Source organism: Euprymna scolopes, chromosome 44, assembly GCF_053919585.1.
Source record: "Euprymna scolopes isolate OS-2025 chromosome 44, ASM5391958v1, whole genome shotgun sequence".
Taxonomy (NCBI): domain Eukaryota; kingdom Metazoa; phylum Mollusca; class Cephalopoda; order Sepiida; family Sepiolidae; genus Euprymna; species Euprymna scolopes.
The window spans coordinates 81,206-103,616 of NC_136525.1; the positions used below are offsets into that span (position 1 = coordinate 81,206).

The 22,411-nt window shown below is 32.6% G+C and overlaps 1 protein-coding gene across 1 annotated transcript; it reads left to right on the forward strand.

The window, feature by feature from the left end:
• Nucleotides 1-208: 208 nt before the first annotated feature.
• Nucleotides 209-17,587, forward strand: LOC145268592 (uncharacterized). Its single transcript, XM_080124040.1, has 6 exons — nt 209-226; nt 2,673-2,750; nt 6,585-6,620; nt 7,572-7,615; nt 15,127-15,161; nt 16,923-17,587. Exons 1-6 carry the CDS (start codon nt 209-211, stop codon nt 17,039-17,041), a joined length of 330 nt encoding a protein of 109 aa, XP_079980166.1. The 3' UTR covers nt 17,042-17,587.
• The last annotated feature ends 4,824 nt before the right edge of the window (nt 17,588-22,411 follow it).

Below are 22,411 nucleotides of genomic sequence, written 5' to 3' on the forward strand. Positions count from 1 at the left end.
CAATTGTCATAAAATTTTAATCATAGAATAGTATTATAATCTTCAAAAGGCTGCAAATTTTCATGTAGTTTTGTTCCATTGAACTAAAGATATGAGCATTTCAATATACAATTTAGCTACTAGTATAGATATATCCATAAATATACCACCTTTTTTTGGCACTTTTATAAGTTCTAAATCTCAGTGACTATTGATCAGAATTTAACAAATGGAGGCCGTCGGAAAGGTTATGGCCTGAATTGTGTAGTGGGCTATGTGGCATTTAGCCTTTAAGGTCGCACATTAAGGGGGTCATCCATCATCAAGAGCCAATTTTTAGCACATTTTTACAGCCATAAAATGTTTCAATCATAGATATTTATTTTCATAGTTTTGCACATGAATTATAAAATATCTGATATTTTTTCAAAACCTCTGACCTTGATGGAGGGGAGACTGAATCTTGCTGCTATGGTTTCAAATGATCTAAAATAACAGCAAGGGAAGACTTGATTCCAAATATTTCTCATATGTTATATTTCTCTTCTTTGGTTTTCATACGTAAAGTCAATTTCAAAGTGTATAAGGATTATTTGATATTGGAGAAATTAATAATCATACCCTATTTCCAAAATTTCGAAGGTAAACTTCATCTTCAGTATGTCTTCTTTTTTTTTTTTTGCCATGTTGTTGTTGGTGTACAAAATCAGCAAGTAGAAGTCCATTTGGTGTTTTCACGGTAGTCTTTTCAAGTATCGGAACAGTACGTTGGTCACGCAAAATTTATGTTAGGGTTTGTGTTCCTTTTATAGAAGTGTTGGTTGAATTTTAATAAAATGAAATACACATTAGATATGTTTGAAGCCAAAACAATGCATTATTACAAAATAGACACATATTTATTTTGTTTGAAATTTTTATATTGGAATTCATAAATATATTTCGAAGGTAAATTTCACCTTCAGTATGCCCTTTTTTTGCCATGTTGTTGTTGGAGCATAAAATCAGCAAGTAGAAGTCCGTTTGGTTTTTTCAATGTAGTCTTTTCAAGTGTCGGAACGTTATGTGGGTCACGCAAAATTTACGTTAGGTTTTGTGTTCTTTTTATAGAAGCGTTGGTTGAATTTTAATAAAATGAAATACACATTAGATACGTTTGAAGCTGAAACATTTCGCTATTTTTTAGCAATCCAGCTATAGAGAGACTTTTATGTTTGACCCCATAGAAGAATCATAACATGAAAAGCAGTTTAGTTTAAATACTAATATTTTCAAATAATAAATTCGTTTTTGGAAAACCTGAGTAAAAAACAGAAGTTCAAAGATTATTTCGAGAGAATATCAGCTACAAAGAAATTTTCAGTTTTAAAGAATTTTCTCGTATTTCCAGATCTAATATTTTTCTCATTACTATCAAATTTAAATATGCCGTTACTTGACAATGGACACAAATGCCTGCTATGTTATGTACAAGCTTTTTTGTTATTTATTTTTATTGTTAAATTCTAACCAAGAAAAAGGCATACACATCTTACTACTTATTTTTTAAATATGCATTAATAATCTAGAATTAAAACATTAGTTTATAAGACATAATAATATCTACTTATAATAATGTAAGAGTACTAAGTTATATTATATATAAGCAAAATTCAAGCTGATGAAAAGTAACTTTTGAATCAAAATATTAGATTAAAAGACAAATTTTAAAATCTTAAACCGTATTTAATGCAAATAAACCTTGTTTAAATTATAATAATTTAATAAAAAAATTCATGTTTTGAAACCAAGTTAAAAGATCAGCAGAAATTTAAAGATTGGTAATTAAAAGTTTATAGCCTCTTTTCTTACTTGTGTTAGAGGCAATCACCTGATCCAAGCTGGAATGAACTTCCGTGCACCAATTTTTAATCAAATATTCATTCTATTTCTATGATATTTCAATCTGCCATTACTGGACGAGTACATAGAAAAATTAATTGGCTTCTAAAATGAAGAGTTTTCAGTACATAAAAGCATGACTCCAAAAATGCAGTTTTGTTTAAAGGGTTTTCTTTCTCCCAGTTGTTTTTTTTTTGAGAAAGATAAAAATAGGTATCAGATGTTTTAAAGACAATATCTATTAAAAATTTGTACAATATCTGTAAAAAATTTGTACAATATCTATTAAAAATTTGTACAATATCTATTAAAAATGTGTACAATATCTGTTAAAAATTTGTACAATATCTATTAAAAATTTGTACAATATCTATTAAAAAATTGTACAATATCTATTAAAAATTTGTACAATATCTATTAAAAATTGTACAATATCTGTTAAAAATTTGTACAATATCTGTTAAAAATTTTTACAATATCTATTAAAAAATTGTACAATATCTATTAAAAAATTGTACAATATCTATTAAAAATTTGTACAATATCTATTAAAAATTTGTAAAATATCTATTAAAAATTTGTACAATATCTATTAAAAATTTGTACATTATCTATTAAAAATTTGTACAATATCAATTAAAAATTTGTACAATATCTATTAATATTTGTACATTATCTATTAAAAATTTGTACAATATCTAGTATAAATTTGTACAAAGTCTATTAAAAAATTTTACAATATCTATTAAAAATTTGTACAAAATCTATTAAAAATATAAAACAAACTTTTTTCCACTTTCTATGTTCGTCAGGCTAAAAAAAGAAAACAACAAGATGATGAGGAAATAAATATAAAACATCCCTTTCTACTGAGCTTTCTACCGAATTTTGTAAGTATTTATTAATTTTTCAAAATTCCATTTTCTGTTTAGTGAAGAACTTTTAACCTCCCTTTTGCATATTTTCAATCTATGAGCAAATAAAAGACTATTCAAGTCATAAAAAATGTAGTAAAACAATCTAACGTCATTATCATAACAAATGTAGTAAAACAATCTAACGTCATTATCATAACAAATGTAGTAAAACAATCTAACGTCATGATCATAAAAAATGTAGTAAAACAATCTAACGTCATTATCATAAAAAATGTAGTAAAACAATTTAACGTCATTATCATACTACAAATGTAGTAAAACAATTTAACGTCATTATCATACTACAAATGTAGTAAAACAATTTAACGTCATTATCATACTACAAATGTAGTAAAACAATTTAATGTCATTATCACAGACAAAAATGCACATTCTTGCAGGGCAAATCACCAATAAACATTTTTGGTATAGTTTTTTTTTTTGCTGAATTCAATCTACATATGGTACTTTCTTGCTTGAATGCCTTATTTTGTGTCTTGGGTAAGTGAAATTTGGAATATGACATTTTCTGACGACTTTAAAAATTTTTGTCACAAATTTAGGCCCATTTTTCGCTAATTTTTCACACAAATAATGCTCTAGCTCAAAAAATGTAAGTTAGAAGTAGATAAACCCTATATGATTTTGAAAGGTTCACTTATATGCTACAGACCTAACCACATGCCTAGGTCTGTGCTTGTGAAGGGTGGCTGAAAATAATTTTGGCTTTGCATGAGAAAAACTTCTTCATGGAGACTTGAATAGTGTCATAAGCAAAAATCATAATTACCTATATCTATTTTTCAACTTTTCCTTTGATGATATAAGCCATTTATTGAAAATCCATGGGTTAAAGAAAAAAGACTTGAATAATTATCTGTATTCCTTTGTCAAACAATAAATTTTGTTGTAATTATATTAGGTCGGTGCAAAAATAATGTTTTTTGACGTTGAACTTCACCTTAAATGTTATTAATCGAAATAAGAACTATTAGAATTGACACATTTTTGCAAACGAGAAACAAGTTTATTTATACCATTAGCATAGAAATCCGATGAAGTCATTGGAGGCCGATTCGGCATTATATTTGCTTTTGAAGCACTTTTTGTGTAGGTAGTTGTCCAGTTGTTCACTGGACCTCTTGCCAGTGATTATGGCAGATGAGGCAAAGTCTCTTAGCCCAATTTGTCCAGCTTCTGCAGGGTTAGTTGAGCAATATTAGGCGAGCATTGTCATGGAAGAGAATTGGTCTCTTCATATTGATCAATCTCGGGCACATACGTTAGAGCTCCTCTGGCATCCAACTACTATGCTGAACGTCGCCAGTAGTCATAGAGGATCCGCTTCTCATCACATGTCACAATCTGCTCAAGAATGGGTTGTTTTTGTTGCGCAGAAGGAGCGTAGAAGACACCTTAAAACAAAAATTTTTTTTTATTATCATTCAATTCATGCGGCACCCATTTATCCAACTTATTGGACTTCACTATTTGCTTATAAGACTGCTGAGTGGTTGACCTCGAGTTCAACAGCAACTTCTCGTGTGGTTTTGTGAGAATCGGCTTCAATTAAGGCTTTTAAATGTTTGTTATCAACCGTAGTTGGCTGCCTGCGAGCGTCTCCATCTAAGTTTTCATCATCATTGTGAAATTTCTTAAACGACCATTGTACCACACATTCTTTAGTGGTTCCTGGGACAAATGCATCATTGTCATCTCGGCAGATTTCGGCCTAGTTTGAACTGGAACAAGAAAATCATGCAGATATGAATTTTGTCCATGCTGTCGAAAAGCCTAAAAAAAATGAATGAAGAAATTGAGAATGGTAACGAAAAACACGATTCGATAGAGCGAAAAACGTGCTTTAAAATGATATATAACATGGCTATATATATCAATGAATTGATACAGAAATCATATATAAAAGTAACATATGTAAGAAAACGATATTGTTTTTGCATCAACCTAATACATAATTTAACTCAAAATTTCCATTTATATTATTGCTCTATCTTGCATAGTGAGTTTTCTTTATCTGCCTGCTATCGTCTTATAAATATTGATACTAATATTTATTTGGACTTTATATTTACAGTATTATACAACCTGTATTCTTACTACACTTCAGTATATTCAAAATTTATTTTTTAAATATCCTAATATATCATGCAAAAAACAAAGCTCATTATAAATAATTATAAAATTTATATTTTTAACAACAAAAGTAGTAGCGTTCGTGTGTGTGTCTGTGAGTACAACTCTCCTACAGCCCACACCACTGGACCGATCATGACTAAATCTGGCATGATGATGGTGCACACCATTTTTCACGGTTACGAACAAAGGTCAAGGTCAGAGTCTATGTATAATATACTCTCCTACAGCTCACACCACTGGACCAATCATGACTAAACCTGGCATGATGATTGTTTCTCAAGTAAGGATGGTGCACACTATTTTTCAAGGTCAAAGGTTAAGGTTTTATTTCGTACGGCTTTTCATAAACTCCCACTATCCCAGGGCGCCACTATAGCAACAGCTAACTTGTTTATGATCACTCTCCTCTGCCCCATCACCTCAACCTATCTTGATGAAATTTGGTATTATATTTCTGGAAACACAACTGCAGCCGACTTCTCACAATTGCTTCTCTAAATTGGTAATGGTTAGTTTCCAATCACTTCTCCACCTGACATAATTAAGATTCCGACAGAGTTTGGTAAATGTATCAGTAATATGAAGCAATTGAAATAAAGTTTACTCGGACCTGCAAAATAAAAGAAAATCACCAGAGTAGCTCTAATATTTTTTATTTTACTTTTGTTAGTTTGAAGAGATCAAGGGGCTCCTTCCTAACACTTGATTCTATTACAGTTTAAATTTATATCCGAGGGTTTTTTAAAGGATAGACACTGTTCCCTTTATGTCAGCTATCTGTATTTCCTTAAAGCTTGACTTTCCAGGGATTGCTTCTAAGTATTTCTGAAGGTTCTTTTTTATTAAGCCAGTTTCTCTCGTCACATCTGATATAATTTCCTTGTGTAGCTTTACAATAGCTTGTCTCACAGAGTAATCAAGTTTTGGGTGTTTCGCCATGGTGCCGGCTGATGTAACGTTTACAAATGACTAAGACTTATTCTTTAGAGAAAATCAAAAAAATTGAATATAGCATATTGTTTACATTGTTTTTCTCAATTTTGTCCCTTACTTTCCTATTTTGAAAATAAATAATTGTTATAATTCTTTTTCTATTCTTTGTAAATGATTCAAATTTTAGTATGTTATTATGGCTGATAACGACTACGAGTTGTCAAAATTTCAGCTTTTCACAGTTGTTATTTCTAACAAATATGAGATTTTTAAATTTTGTCCCTTAGTTTTGGACGTTACTATATATATATATATATATATATATATATATATATATATATATATATATATATATATATATATATATATATTGGAATGAAAATATTAGATTATATAATTTCATTATCAAATGATTAACTCTGGTGATTTATTTGCAAATAAAACCTGTAGTTAAAATTTTGAATAATATCTACTAATAAGAATGTTAAGGGCCTTAAGTTCAATAATCAATGTAAGCTAATAAAAGTTCAAGGCAATAAAATTATAACACGTAATCTAATTTTACAATGATATACCTTCTCCAATGCAAAAAAATAACTTATGTTCTGGTAATTTTCCACTAATAATAATCAAGTTTGAAACCAACTTACAGAAAAATGGCAAAACTTTAAATACTTGTAATGAAAAGTTTTTTACCCTCTTTTAATCATTTGTTAGGATCCATCAACAAGCTGGGCACAAGAGAAAAATTCTGTAAGTAATTGATTATATCATTACCCTTTTGCATATAGTTTTTTCTTAACCTTTTATCAATGAAAGTAAATTATAATAAAGATAAATGTAGGCATTAAATAATGTCTCTCATTTTGAGTTTTATTAAATAATATATTTTTAAAAAGATTGATGCATATCAACAATTTGTGTATGCATAGTATGCAGTTTTTGATAAACTTTAGCAAGTTATGAAGCTATTTTTATAGCTATTAAGCTATGCAGAAGCTTCCGTGTCTCATGCCTGTAGGTAATGTTAATATGATATGCAGTTTGGTTTTAATTCTGATATTTTTCACTAATAATAAATTCCTTATTTGGAAACCATTAATAGAAATCCAATGATTCGTTTAGGAGAACATTAGATTTAAAAGTAAATGTTTAACTTTAAAGAATTTTCTGATAGTTTCAGATCGAATATTAATCTGATTTCCATCAGATTTAAATCCGCAATTACTAGACAATAGACACAAATTGCATGCACCTTCTATGTTATGTACAAGCTATTTTGTCATTTTTATTGTTAAATTGTTACAGAGAAAATAAGTGTATTTGTTTTACTGCTTTTTATTTTTCCAACACACACACATACACGTAGAATAAAATATTTGATTATAAAATATAATCTAATTTTCAAATGATAAACTCTTGAATTCAATTACAATCTATAGTTTCAATTTTAATAACATCCACTAATAATAATGTAAAGGCATTAAGTTTTAACATCATAAAATGCAACTTTCAAATAAAACTATTAGATTATAAGACAATGCAATTTTAAAATTAAATCGCAATGCAAATAAAACTTGTAGTTTAAAATTTATTATTTATTTTCTAATAATAAAATATATTTTTGAAACAAAGTTTAAAAAACAGCAGAACTGCTAAGATTGACAATGAAAACTGTTTACTCTCTTCTTTATGTTTTATTAGGAACCATCTATCAAAAGGTACATTATTCACCAAGAGGAAGCTCCGTAAGTAATTTATCATATCATCACTTTTTTTTACAGAGTTTTTACTCAACTTCTTATCAATGAAAATAAAAAAAAATAGAGATCGGTGCTCTTCAACAATTTGTATGTAGATGGTATGCAGTTTTTAGTAAACTTTTCATAGATATCTGTACGAGATGTTGCCAAATTATGATTTTTGGCTACCATATTTTTTGTAATGAAAAAGTATGAAAGAGGCCAAATTTGGCCTTCAAAAGGCTAATCTGTCAAACCTTAGAAAGGCCAAATTTTAAAAGCAATATGGCGGCCTCGAATATCGTACATTAAATTTAATAAAAAATTATGAAAATAATAAAAATGAATTTTTTGCTGGTTTTATTTAAGCCTTTGGGTCTAATAATGTTTTATATAAAAATAAATAGTTTCTATAATATTTTATCTGTCAAATAATTTACGCCGCTAAACTACACATTTACCATAAACTTCTATGCGTAGTATTTAAAAGCAAAGAAAATGGTCATCTAAAATAAAAAAGAATATTTTATTCCTGTCTGTCTGTCTGTCTGTCTGTCTGTCTCTCTCACTCTTTGTCTCCCTCTTGCTCTCTGTCTCTCTCTCTCTCTATACAGTGATGATCATATTTATTGGCACGGTAAAATAAAAGTTAAATTTTGTCTAATAAATTCTAAAAAAGGGATTAAATTAAAGAAAATAACAAAGTATATTATGTATTTTTAACTGGCCTTTCCGATGCAGCAATCGGATTTTAGAAAAAATAAATAACAAAGGAACAACAAACATAATTGCAAAAAACCCTTGTTCAAAATTATTGGCACGGCTTTGTTTTTCTTTTAGTATCAGTATAATATCAATCAATTTCCGGTTTACGTGCTTTCTGAACTTTTTTATAGCCATATTATGCTTGTTTAACACTAATTCAGTGAATAATTTTTTTCAGATAATTTTTAGATAGCGATTTATTTAAACTATTATAAGTGCCTAAATTATAATTTTCAATCGCCATGGTTAAAACTAAGGAACACAGCGAAGACGTCAGGAAGCTTGTTGTAGCATGCTATACCAATGGGGAGGGCTATGATAAGATTTCAAAGAAGCTAAACCTTCCCAAATCCACTGTTAGAACCATAATAAACAAGTTCAAATCGCAAGGCCACGTTATGAGTTTAGAGGGTAGAGGGAGAAAAAGGATTCTTTCCCCAAGAGATGAACGGAAAATTGTTCGACAAGTAAAACAAAACCCAAGGATCTCTGTTGGGGAGATTGTTGATGAACAGAGCACCTCTGGAGTGAATGTATCTCGACATACAGTTGGTAGAGTTTTGAAGAGAGCTGGTTTAAAAGCATGTCGTCCGAGAAAGACTCCCTTATTGAAGCCTATGCACCTGAAAGCAAGGCTAGCCTTTGCAAAACGTCATATTGATAAAGATGTTGCATTCTGGAAACGTGTTCTATGGACTGACGAAACGAAAATAGAGTTATTTGGCCATAATAAAGTGTCTTATATTTACAGAAAATCTGGCGAAGCTTTCCTGCCTAAGAACACCATACCCACAGTGAAGCACGGTGGAGGCAGTTTGATGTTTTGGGGATCCTTTGCTGCCTCTGGACCAGGGCGACTTGTTAAGGTCACAGGTAGCATAAAAAAGGAAGATTATGTTAAAATATTGGATAAAAACCTGAAAGACTCTGCTAAAGAGCTCTCACTTGGTCGTCGTTGGTGGTTCATGCAAGATAATGACCCAAAGCATTCGGCTAAACTGACTAAGAAATGGCTTGAGGACAATCATATTAATGTTTTGGAGTGGCCATCACAAAGCCCAGACCTTAATCCAATTGAAAATTTATGGAGAACATTAAAATTGAGGGTAATGCAAAGGAAGCCTAAGAATCTTATTCAATTGGAGGATTATTGTCAGGAAGAGTGGGCTAAAATTACTACTGAAGAGTGCAACAACTTGGTTGTAAACTATGAAAAGCGACCGAGGAAGGTAATCAAGGCCAAAGGCTATACAATTGATTATTAAATAAATCGTGCCAATAATTTTGAACAAGGGTTTTTTGCAATTATGTTTGTTGTTCCTTTGTTATTTATTTTTTCTAAAATCCGATTGCTGCATCGGAAAGGCCAGTTAAAAATACATAATATACTTTGTTATTTTCTTTAATTTAATCCCTTTTTTAGAATTTATTAGACAAAATTTAACTTTTATTTTACCGTGCCAATAAATATGATCATCACTGTATATATATATGTGTAAGTATCAGTCCATCTGCCTCCCAGCATGGCTCCCTATAATCTAACTTGCTTGGTTTGTGTATGTTGATGTGTCCGTGTGTATATGTTTACGAAATCTGTTGTTCGCCTGCTGGTATTACAAACCTCAAATATCGTGATTATGCCTTTGTTTTAATTTGCATAAAACAATAAGTTGAAATGACAACAGTAGAAGAAGTTAATTAAAATTGTGGGGAGAAGGAAAACGAAACAGAAAAAAAAATGTTTTTTTAAAAGCCAATGTGTTTGTTTATTCAATAAGGTATCTATTCTCGAATAAGCGGGTTGAGAAGTAGCAACCAATGAGAAGGGATGAAAATGTGTAAGGGAGAAATCATTATTTTGTGTAAGGGAAATGAAAAGTTAATGCTGTGTATAGGAGTTTATTATCCAGTTAAGAAGGGTGACTGGAGGGCATAGTAAGAATGTGTATATATTTTTGGGGTGTAGACTGGTGGCAGGAAGAGGACTATAGAAAGAGAGGGAAAAATTAGAACTACTTCCTCTGTAGATGATGGCTCTCCTAGGATGAAGTATAGGGTTTTAATATAGCAAATAAATGTGTCTATGATGGCGGTCAAAAGTTAGAGAAGATAGCTGATAATAGTTTAGGCATAATAAATTTGTATGTGGCATCTGTTCTTGCAAACCTACAGTAATTTAGTCCAGAGGGGAATTTCTGTGCCTCTTTTATTATATATATATATATATATATATATATATATATATATATAGGGACGAGGCATAATCTAATCAAATCTCATCCTCAATAACATAATTAAAATATCAATCAACAACTTTTATATGCAGCTCAATCTAAAATAGAAAAGTGGCAAATATTTACAATTCGAAATATTTCTCAAATCACGTTCCAAATAGCATATAAATAGGTATTACGGTTGTTTACTCTCTTCACAACATGCATTCCAAACCAGAGGCAGGTGCTCGTCTGAACTCCAATCTCTGGTCCCCCCCTCGCCAATCTTTCACGAAAAACACCCGTCTAGCTAAAGCCACTGTCAATAATTTCCCCCACTCTATATCTGTGCCTAAATCAAAACGCGGATTCCATGAACAAAGCTTCTTTCTTAGAACTGCATGCCTGTGGAACTCTGTTCCGTCTGCCTGCTTCCCACCGGACTACAACTTGGATGTGTTCAAGTCCAATGTTAACAAATTCCTAATGAACTGCCCCCTTAAGTAAACACTTCATCAAATCTCCACACTAACGTAATGTACTTGCAATAACCCTTATCCCTGAGTGGCTTCCAGGCCTCGATAAGTGATGATCACTGTGTAAAAAAAAAAAAAAATTCATAACATGCATTCCAAACCAGAGTATCACGAAAACATTTTCAATCATGCATTCTATCTAAAACAGAAAAAATGTCATAATACATTTGTTTATATGCATATATGCTTTCTTTATCTTTTTTTTTTTTTATATTTTTACCCCAAACAATGCACATTGCCACTTTGATGCAGGGGCCTACTATCAGGGGCATAAGTTGGAAGAATACTATGTAGGGAGTTGAGCAGCAAAATGTTTCTTCACATTAGACTTGAACTTCTGCGTGTCAGTACAGTTGGGAAAGCAAAATCCCGGAAGCGAGTTCCAAAGTCTAGCAGTTCTGGGGTAGAAACTATTAGAGTAAAAGGCTTTTGTACATCTAGGAATCTCGATTGTGTAAGAGTGGAACTTTGTTGCTTGTTAGGTTTGTCAGGGGTGTTTACGTCGAGGGGGGTACAAGGGGTTGTAGTTCATCAGAGCATCCACCATGAAAATACTTTTCAAACAGGCAGAGGAATGCAACATTTCGTTGATGGGACAGAGGTTGAAGCTTAAATGACAGTTCAGGACCTATCAGATTGGCGACTCTCTTTTAGACCCTGTCCAGAAGTGAAGGACTAGTAGCAGATGCACCAGCCCAAGTGTGACAATAATACTCAATACATGGCCGAATGGTCGGCTTATAGAGGTACAAGATACTTTCAGGCATAAGTAACATTCTAGCACAGTAGAGAGAGCCCAGCTTCTTTGCAGCAGCCTTGGACATTGCTATTGATGTATCTGTTCCAATTGTTCCTTGTGAACATTAAGCCGAGGAGTTTGAATGAAGTTCTTTCATGTAATGTATCTTTAGCCATAACTATTTGTGGTTGAGAAGGTTTTTCGTAATTATTAAAGGAAACAAGCTTAGTCTCAGCAGCATTGAACGTTACCATCCATTTTTGACCTCATTCCACTACAGACAGGAGGTCTTTCTCTAGGATTACCGCTATTTCCTTGGATATGTATTTATTCGTTTTCTCCTCATGTCTGTTATAGAGTGTGGTGTAATTAGCAAATATATTCATCTGGAGGCTATTTTATCAGGGAGGTCATTTACCACCATCAGGAATAATAAAGGTCCAAGGATCAACCCCTTAGGTACACCCACATTTATATCATATTGTTTGGATGTACGACCATTGAGGACAACCTGGATTCTTCTCTTATTTAAGAAGGATTTAATTTTGTTAAGTATTAATCCAGTAATACCATAGGATCTGATTTTCATGAGAAGACCATTATACCCTGTCAAAAACCTTAGATATGTCTAGGGCTACTGCCATCCTCTTCCCTGCTTTATCCAGCGCATGGGATATACGTTAAGAGATTACAATTAGAATATCTACAATAGAACAGGCTTGCCTAAATCCATATTGTTGGTCAGACAGAAGTTTATCAACTGTAAGGTGGTGGACTAGAACTTGATTAATTATGGGCTAAAATATTTTGGCAAAAAGAGAGAGGAGGCTAATGAGACAATAATTTAATGGGTGAGTTTTGCCAGAATTCTTGTAAACTGGTACCACAGAAGCAGTTTTCCAGCAGTCAGGAAAGCATGATTAGTTTAGGCATTTATTGAAGAGTTTGGAGAGAACTGGAGCAACCTCAGCAGAGCATTTTTTTAAATAGTACAGTCAGGATGAGATCAGGTCCACATGCTTTTGAGGTGTCTAGTTTTTTATGATATCATGTACTTGAGAAGGGATGATTTTCAGATCATCTAATGTGTTTTTTGTCCGCAAAGGAAAATCGGAAAGGGAGTGGTTTGCTGGATCCAAAGTAGAGTTTCAGGTAACTGACGGGCAAGCATGTTAGCTTTCTCGGTTGCCATGCCAACAACCTCATGATTGTTGGATAGTGAGGGAATGGCCCATTATTTATTACACTGTTGTAGATTTACCAGAAATCACAAGTTCCTACTTTCTGTGCTTCAATGCATTCCCTGGTGGTTTCGGTATATTCTCTCTTAGCTATCGCTACTTCTTTCTTAGAATTACTTCTATAAACTTTTGTCTGTTTGTACTGGACTTATGCTGGATAAATCTGTGGTATGCATGTTGCCTCTGAGCAATGGCAGCTGCGCAAGTAGGAGTAAACCATTGGGGAGTGTGGGGTTTACTTTAGAACTTCCCTGTGGGAACATGAGTACAGTCCTGGGTCGAGGGAGGGCGATAAAGAAAATATAGGTAGCTAACGCTATGTTGTAAAGTTAATTTAAAACACATGAAGGCCTGGTCATGTGATTTTAGTTTAGATTCCCTAGTCATGGAGAGTGAGTTACGAATATAGACTCCAAGTTTGTGCATGTGTCTGTCTTTACGACAAAATGGAAGATAACCAGACATGTTAAAGATGTTAGAGGGGATGGAGGAGTGCAAGTTAGTTTCACTTTATGCTAAGATATCCGGGTAGTTTGCTAAGAGAAATGATTCTACATCATCTATGCTAGTTCTAATATCTGTATATATGTGTGTGTATATATATATATATATATATATATAGGGAAATATTCATCAATAATGGTTATCCTGTTGACCTTATTGATGACTGTATTTTCCAAAAGGTTGTTGATTTTAAATCCCCTAAAAAGTTTGGACCCTTGAAATGCCCGGTTTATTTGAAATTACCGTGGATTGGGGAGGGGAGTAATAGAATTTCCAAACAGATTCGAAGAAGTATTTACGACTGCTTCAATTCTGTGTCTTTGCATTTGGTATATACTACGAGACCTGCTTTTCCGTCTTTTCGCAAGGATAGTTTGCCTTACATCCAAAATAGTAATATTGTATATCAGTTTAGATGCCAGTGCGATGCTGGTTATGTTGGGCGAACATTCTTGCACCTTTTGACTCGTATAAACCAGCATGTTCCATCGAAGATCAGACAAGGAAGGATGGGGTCTGGTGGTCTCCCTCCTTCTGCAGCCTTGGACTCTGCTATTGGCCAGCATTTGGTTGATAACCCGTGCTGTGCCAATAGATATAAAATAGATTTGTTCGAGGTGCTACATAGAGCGGACTCCAAAAACCATTTAAAGATTTTGGAGTCTGTCTCTATTGCGGTGCGTCAACCTTCTTTGTACCGGCAAAAAGAAACATCAAACGCATTGTTTCTCTTTGGGGAACTTTGAATTTTTTCTCCTGCTTTTTTTTTCCTCCCTCGTTGTGCCAATATTTTAATAGTTTTTAAACGTAAAAAAATTTATTTAGTGTCCCCGTACTTTTGGCACATTTAATAAGTTCCCCATTAGAACTCTTTGTTTTTCGACACAATATTATTTTGTTCGCTATCGATTTTCTCCTGACGAGATGATAGCTGAAAGAGCTCTCGAGAAACTTCCGCCTATTATTTTTAAAACTATATATATATATATATATATATATATATATGGTTATGACTTACTAAGCTATTTTGCTGATATATTTACTTTAGTGAGCTTTGCCACATACTTGAGAACAAAATGGTATCATTCAGTATGGTATTGGGCCAACCAGCTAAGCAGAGGATTGGTTGATGGAATTTTTATGGAATAACAGAATGCAAAAAAAGTAGAAAAGTTGCATTCAACTTCAACTTCAGAGATTAAAATTGTGAAAAATAATAATTATTTAAGTAGAATGAAAGCTACTTAAAAAAAATTATCAGATATTTCCGGGAAAGCTAGATTTGTGTTTTCTTTTTTAGATTTAGAGCTTGTGATTGTGTTCCAGATATATTGCTATCAGTAGCATTCGGGAAAAGCATTATAATTTTTTTATCAAAGATCGAACTTTAGACATAATCAATAGTGTTTAAATGTCACACATAAAAGATCGACCATTGATTAAAATAGAAAGAAATATATTAATATTATTAAATATAATTAGTATTTTTATTATAAAAATCTTTTCTTTCTTTCCACAGCTCGTACGAAATACTTAAGGACGACAACAATACAGGTAAGTGTAGAACTGATTAAGTCTCATTCCAATCCAAATTAGTATTCATTTAAAACAAAATCAACCGAATGTGTGTCCGTGATAACTGTTTTCCAAATTCAAAAAAATACTCTTAAAATCAAAATTTAAAATGATCGTTATTTTTTGTGACGGAGTAAATGAGGCAACCATATAATTTTCAATGTTTCAATTACTTTGTGTAACAATTAAGATATGTCATATTGGAAAATAGGACAAGACGGGATTAATTATAATCAGCAAAAAATAAAGAACTCTTCTAAAAAGTCTCTCCACTAGCAGGGATACCTGACATTGCCCGGGCAAAAGTGTAACATCACTTGTACTACCTCTCTTTTCCCTCACCCCCCCCTCTTTCTTCTTTTTCCCAATCCTATCTCTGGACATACACACGCATAACTCGAGTCAGCATAATGGATAATATTATACATCCAGGGTTACGCTGATTTAACAAATACCACTTTTTGGTTGATTGCTGTGTATTTTTCACGTATTAGTTGGATGTACAATTAAACATTTGCCTTGTATGTAATAGATGATTTGAGTGGGTTCTTTACTCTAATTTCCTCCAAATTTATATTTAGCAAAATAAAATTCTGCTGGACTTCATCTCGTTTGACAATAGCAAGTATGCAGACTGGTCTGAAAGCCTTGTTGTTATGTTTTGTAGGGTTCATAATAGCACAGTAATACAAGACGTATGTATTGGATTCAGTTTATGTAGTCTTATTGATTCTTTCACACATCGAGAAGATCTGCATCAAAAAACACACTCATAATTGCTGCTAGCAACTTCTAATTTAAAAGTGCATTTTGCGACAGTTTCATTCAGCATTGTCAACAATTTGAGCCATCATTCTGTCATTTTGCCCTCGATTGGTGCAATGACTTCAGATCTCCTCATGGCAGATAGGGTCATGCAGAGTAATTCCTGAGATCCAACAGAGAATTTTGGTTTCCATAACAACCGATCTTCATTCCGCCTTCCTCATTGTTGGCAACTGCTTGGAGTTATACAAACCTTCCAACTTTAAATGGTTGTTGATCTTGCAGTCAGAGAGGATTCTGCGATTATACGTCGTTTGAAACACATCAAATTGATGTACATACTACGGGAATGAATTGCAAGATTCAACCAAATTTTTAGAAGGGCTAAAACTATTGAATAGCTGTAAAGTTTTAAAAGAAGAGAGATACATAACACTATATTTCTAAATATGTTGCATGTATAATTTTTAATTCAGGACTTATAATTAAAAATAATAGCATAGGATCTAGATTAAACAGATCAATCAAACAAGGGGATAATTCAGGACATTAATATTCTATGCAAAAGATGACATTAATTTGGGTAAAATCAAAGGCTGACAATTTTCTAGCACATTCTGAATAATCTTCCCATGCAGGAATATACAAAGGTTGCTAATTATTCTAAATAATACTGCATAGCAAACTCTAAAAGATGGAATTGATGCTTTCCCATGCTTACAACTAAGTTTGTGGGTAATTGTTGTGTAAAATCAAAGTTTAAAAATTCTCTAGCAGAGTCTGACCAACCATGTCATGCAGGAAGACACAAAGGTCGCTAATTATCCTAAATAATCAGTTTCTTTCTAATTCTTAATTCTTAATCTAACAGACTCTAAAGGATGAAATTAACACGCCCCCCCCTGGACATCTTGTTTTTCTTTTCAATTCTTATTTCTTTCAGTTCTTTATTTTTTTCTTTCTTTTCCATTTCAGTGGAACAGATGGGCACCAGAGGAATTATTGTAAATATTGTTTTGTTGTTGTGGTGGTTGCTGTTGTTGTATGGCTTTCTTTCACACGCATTTTCAGTCGTTGTTCAATATTTTTTTTAACCTAACTTGATAAAATGTTAGTTCCCTTCCATCAGGTAACACATCACTTTCTCCATTCCAGCATATCTATAACCTTTGGTCCTGCATTTCTAATGTATTTAATACATTTCGTATGAATCTGATGATTTTACTGTTTGCATTGGTTTTCCTAATCTTTTGAAACAGAATTCTTTTTAGAAATGTACGGCAGGGATCAGATGAAAGGTTGTCAACATCTTAAGTGCAAGAGTTTCTGTGGAACGAACTAGATTCCAAGTAAGCACTCTTGATTGTCAGCCCATGGAAGGTTGTATATTCATTGCATGAATAATTTGCAGCTGATGTATACCAATAGATAACAATTGTATTGAGACTGGAAGGTCGATTAAACAGTCCAGAATAACACTTAGTCTGAACATAAAGGTGAGGAAAAAATGATGCTAAAACAAATGTTTCAACATAAGGTAATACTAAGCAGAAAAGCTGAAAATTCCATTAAAAATCAAACATTAGAATTAGAGCAATGTGTTAAGGATGTTGAGACAAAAGGAAGAAGAATCCAGTGACATGTAGTAAATAAACAGAAGCATATTTGCAATTAAAAATAACGTATATAAAATATGTTTTGAAAACTAGAAAACAATGCATATATTTTTTTATATTTTTTTATAAACAAATTTATTTGTTTATTCAGATATTTCAATGATACACATCCTTGTCAATGAAAGTCTTTTTTTCTTTTTTTTCTGGCCTGCATGGTGGAATCCACATGTAAGAATGTTAGTCTATAACGGTATGATTTTCAAAAACAGTAATCAGCAGGGTGTCGCATTAGTTGCGCAAAATGAATCAAGAAATGTGTGGAATCCGCGTGTAAGAGCGTTGGTCCGTTGGTCTTATAATGGTATGATATTTATCGTGTTTCTGTGATGTATATTTAGAAAAATTTGTGTGGATTTTTCAACTTGTTCAGCAGCAGTTAATGCTTTTAAACTTTTTCATCAAATAGACAGAATTTTGTATGAATGCTTTAGTGAGGAGATTATCACAATTGCATAGAAATGGGAAGATTAATTTGCCTTATGTTTAGAACATCAACAAAATTTTGGTGGCAAATCATGGGTCATAACAACAGGTAGCAAACATTAGTTTACTTGAGTAAAATCATGGTAATAATTTCTACAAAGTTTCCTTTGAGAATTAGCAGAGCTTCTTATAGTTCAATCAGTTAACAAAGGTGGATCTAAATGGGAGTTAATTGTGTATGCAATTTCCTGTTTATTTTTCTCGGTAGCTGTAATAAGTCCCGGTTTACAACTAGTGTTTCTGCTGATATTGCCCATCAGGACTGCCTTAACACCATACACACTGTTGTGCTCTTCTGGAACAGACACAACATCTTCTGCTAGAAGAATTTCCATCTAACCGACGTTGGGTATCTTGCCGTGAATGAGATATTTACCATCAGTGCTTTTTTCTTTGCTGTATGTTTCGCAGTCTTTGGTTCCTTGATGTTCTCAATCATTTTGTCACCATTTTCTTTCGTAACCTTTTGTATTGCAACATGTCCTTGTCGGTTATGCAATAAATATCCAATGCAAATAAGATTATCATAGTTCTAGGTCTGTTTACGATTGTTAGTTACCTTCATTTGCCGTTTCCCTATCGATTTCTGACTTATCTATAATTCTCTTTTAAATTCATGTTTGGATCAAGGAGGCACATATGCTGTAGTCGTAATAGAAAAGCATTAGCAGAATATGCCCAACTGTTGAATGATACATCACCTCGAATAAGTTCCATAGAATATCTAAGGATTTTTCAAATACTGAAACTTAGTGAGAGTTAAGTGAAAATGTGTATTTTACCCTTCTCATTCTTATATATTTTAAAATATCCCATCTCTTTAATTTATTCTTAAACTAGTTCAAATTATACAAAGCCAAAAACAACAACCATATATAATTAATATTATCTTACTCTTGTATTAGTTCGAATTATGCATAGCCAAACACAAGGACAAGCATATAGTTAATATTATCTTATTATTAAACTTGTTCGAATTATGCAAAACACAAAAACAACTGTATAATTGACAGTACCTCATTTTTAAACTTGTTTGAATTATGCCAAGCCAAACACAACAAAAACCATATAATTACTATTACCTTATTCTTAAACTAGTTTGAATTATACAATGCCAAAATAGCAACCATATAAATTAATGAATAATTAAATGAATTATACAATATCAAAATAATAACTATATAAAATAACAACCATATAAATTAGAAATCGCATAAATAATATTACCTTATCCTTAAACTAGTTTGAAGTATACGGTTAAACACAATAATTACATTACGTATTCTTAAATTATTTTGAATACTGCTGATCCAAGAACACCAACCATACAATTGACATTACTTTATTTTTAAACTAGTCAATTTAAATAAACTTTAGAGCATTTTGGTTTGAAATAAGAGAATCAGACTCCAAATACTGTTTGTAGTTAAAATAAAAAAATATTTTTAACAAACATTTTTATCGATTGATTGTTTTACTAAGATTTAAGATCAATGCATACTGTATGCTTGTTGCATTTACCAACTGAACTGTAATAGTTAAATAAACCTTAGAACAAAGGCAACGAGTTAGGTTTCTTTTACTTATGTGTCAACATCATTTTTAAAATCATATTATTAAAAATAACACTAGTAACACTGTTTAAACCATAGCTCGTGAGTAAGGGCATTTAGTTGAATCAGAGACATCATATGATAGTTTGGAGCCGGAGAGATAGTCTAATGTCAGATATTATAATGTTCTAAAAATCCATAGATGTTTTAGACAACTTAGTCAAGTGTAGCAATAGAGATGAAAATGGATGCTTACCTGCTTTGTGTCTATAACAACAGTTTTCCAGGGAAAATAGAACTCATTTTGATATTGGCAGATACTTATAGTTAAACATAATTTGCAGCATTGTTTGAACAAGAGTTTCTTCAGAAATTTGTACCGTCATTGTGAATTTATTACAGTTAAAGGAGATTTACAAACATCATTTTTATTGATCATATTACTTGAATTCTTCGGACTACTGTTTTTATCTTATATTGCAAAACGTTTTGGTCGATGTAACCTCCAACATTCTTAAGATGTATATTGGCGAACTCTGGAATCTTCACGGGATTTCAAGTGGAATCCATTATTCAACCAACATGGGCAACATGTTTTCACTCCATCAGCCATGAGTGGAGAGAAGTCTCTAGAACGAATTTAGGAACCTTAAACCTATTTTTGTTTCTGGATGTAAGTATCACTATTTTGATAAGTACTTACTCCCTCCAAAAAAATTGGAACAAAAGCATGTTGTCCCCACTGGTTGAATGATTCATTCCTTCTGAAATTCCTGAGAGGCCAAATACAGCTAAAGGTGGCGTAAAACCTAATTAGTCCCTCATGCAAGATTTTCCCTTTCCTGAAAAACAAAATAAGAAAAAAAAAAAGAGATCTAATAAAAGCAATAGACAAAAATAAAATAATGACCCTAGCAAGTTATTGGGCTAACTACCCTCTTGCCGAACAGATTATTCTGCCCTTTTCACTTTGGACTCCATTTAAGAGGCATAGTCCTTGAGTCTAGTAAGATTTCTTCCTAGCCATCCTTACCCTTGGGCTTGGTTTTGTTGGAGTTGTTGTTGGGCTCACTTTGAGGGTTGCAAGTCTCTTCTGCACATGATCCCATATTCACCAGTACATTACTATGCAATTACATATGGCTGGTAGATGATGTGACCTCTCATTTAATCTTTGCCACACAATAGCGTTCTTCCACTCTTTTTGACCTTTTATGTGTGGTTGCATCCCTACCATCTTTCCAGGGTGCAACGGTTGAAGTGGTTTTACAACCAGAGCCCTGATCTCTCCTTCCACATTGAAAGTCATAAACTTTGTCTTATCCACATTAATGTGTCAACCAATGTCATTTGCAGACTTTTTTAGCTTGTGTAACAGTGTTTGTGCATCAGCAGTGTTATTTGCAAACAAAGTAGTATCGTCAGCATAATCTGCATCAGTTATGTGTGCTGATTGATGACGTCTGTTTCTGGATTCATTTAGGGTGAAGCCTAGCATAATGTGTATATCAACAGAGGTGCAAAGTACAAAGTCAAGACATATAATGAAAAGAAAAGGAGCAAGTTCCTTATAGAACCCCGGTGCAAATGTTGAAAAATTCAATTTCCCATCTGGCGACCTGACTATTGCTCGAATGTGCTTATATAGCATCATGATAGCATTAATAACTTTGTTTGGAATGCCATGTGCTTTTAATATGCTGGTCATTTTTCCTCTATGTACAGAGTCGAACGTTTTGAAGAAATCTACAAAGAGCATGACTGCCTCAATGTTTTTGGCTTTTACTCCTTCGATTAGTCTCCTGACAGTAAATATTTGACAAAGTAGTAGAGCGATTCTTTCTAAACCCATTCTGTTTTTTTTGAGCACTTCTTCAATCCATGGTTGGGTACGGTTGAGAAGCATGGCATTGTAGATTTTTGCTGCAATACCCCACAGAATACAAACTAAGAAAGCAGGCCCTTCAAGAGCTTAGTATGATAAATCTAGTAATATTGGCATAATTATGTCATTTCAACTTAAAAAGTTTTAAATTTACTGCTAAGTTATTTTCCATACACAGAGGTGATGGAGGTTGAGGTATTTCAGCCACAGATATATTTGCTTCTTCCATGCCGAGATTTGCCATTGTTCTTATTCCACGTGCACACAAATTAATACAAAATAATTCAACGTTACTTATCTCAGTTTGTCTTCCTAAAGTACTTTTCCTATTACTTCCTTCTTACACGAAAATCCTTGGATCCCACGGTTGTCACTATGTTTTATTAACGTTTATACATGAATGACAATATATAAAAGACAACACCTGCAGAGCGTTCAATTGCCTGTTTTTTTTTATGCAGGAGCCAACTACAGTGACATGACTAAAGGTGGTGTAAAACCTTATTAGTTTCTCAAACAACAGAAACATTTTGCAAATAACTCTCAAGATGAGGGCAGTAATGTGAAGAGTTCAGATAATTTGATCAATCAACCCTAACCTAAAACATTTAGAACCGTAATTATTTTTATTGAAGTAATATTCACATAAAAGTAATGTCCACATGTCCCGGAGGTGCCTACTATGTCCATGTACTTCACACAGCTGCGATTTTTCCTCAGATTACATGAGTCCACACAAGTATATCGACATAGTGGGCGCTCTGGATTCAACAGAACAGTATATTTATATTAATATTATTACAAAACACAATGTATGCAAATTTCCGAACAACAATGTAACAAACACTGACAAATTTTAAACAACTT

Excerpts from the sequence above, each read along its gene's own strand:
- LOC145268592 (XM_080124040.1), top strand. Across the intron at positions 2,751-6,584 it reads TGAGCTTTCTACCGAATTTT|GATCCATCAACAAGCTGGGC; the intron begins GTAAGTATTTAT and ends ATCATTTGTTAG. Across the intron at positions 7,616-15,126 it reads ATTCACCAAGAGGAAGCTCC|CTCGTACGAAATACTTAAGG; the intron begins GTAAGTAATTTA and ends TTCTTTCCACAG.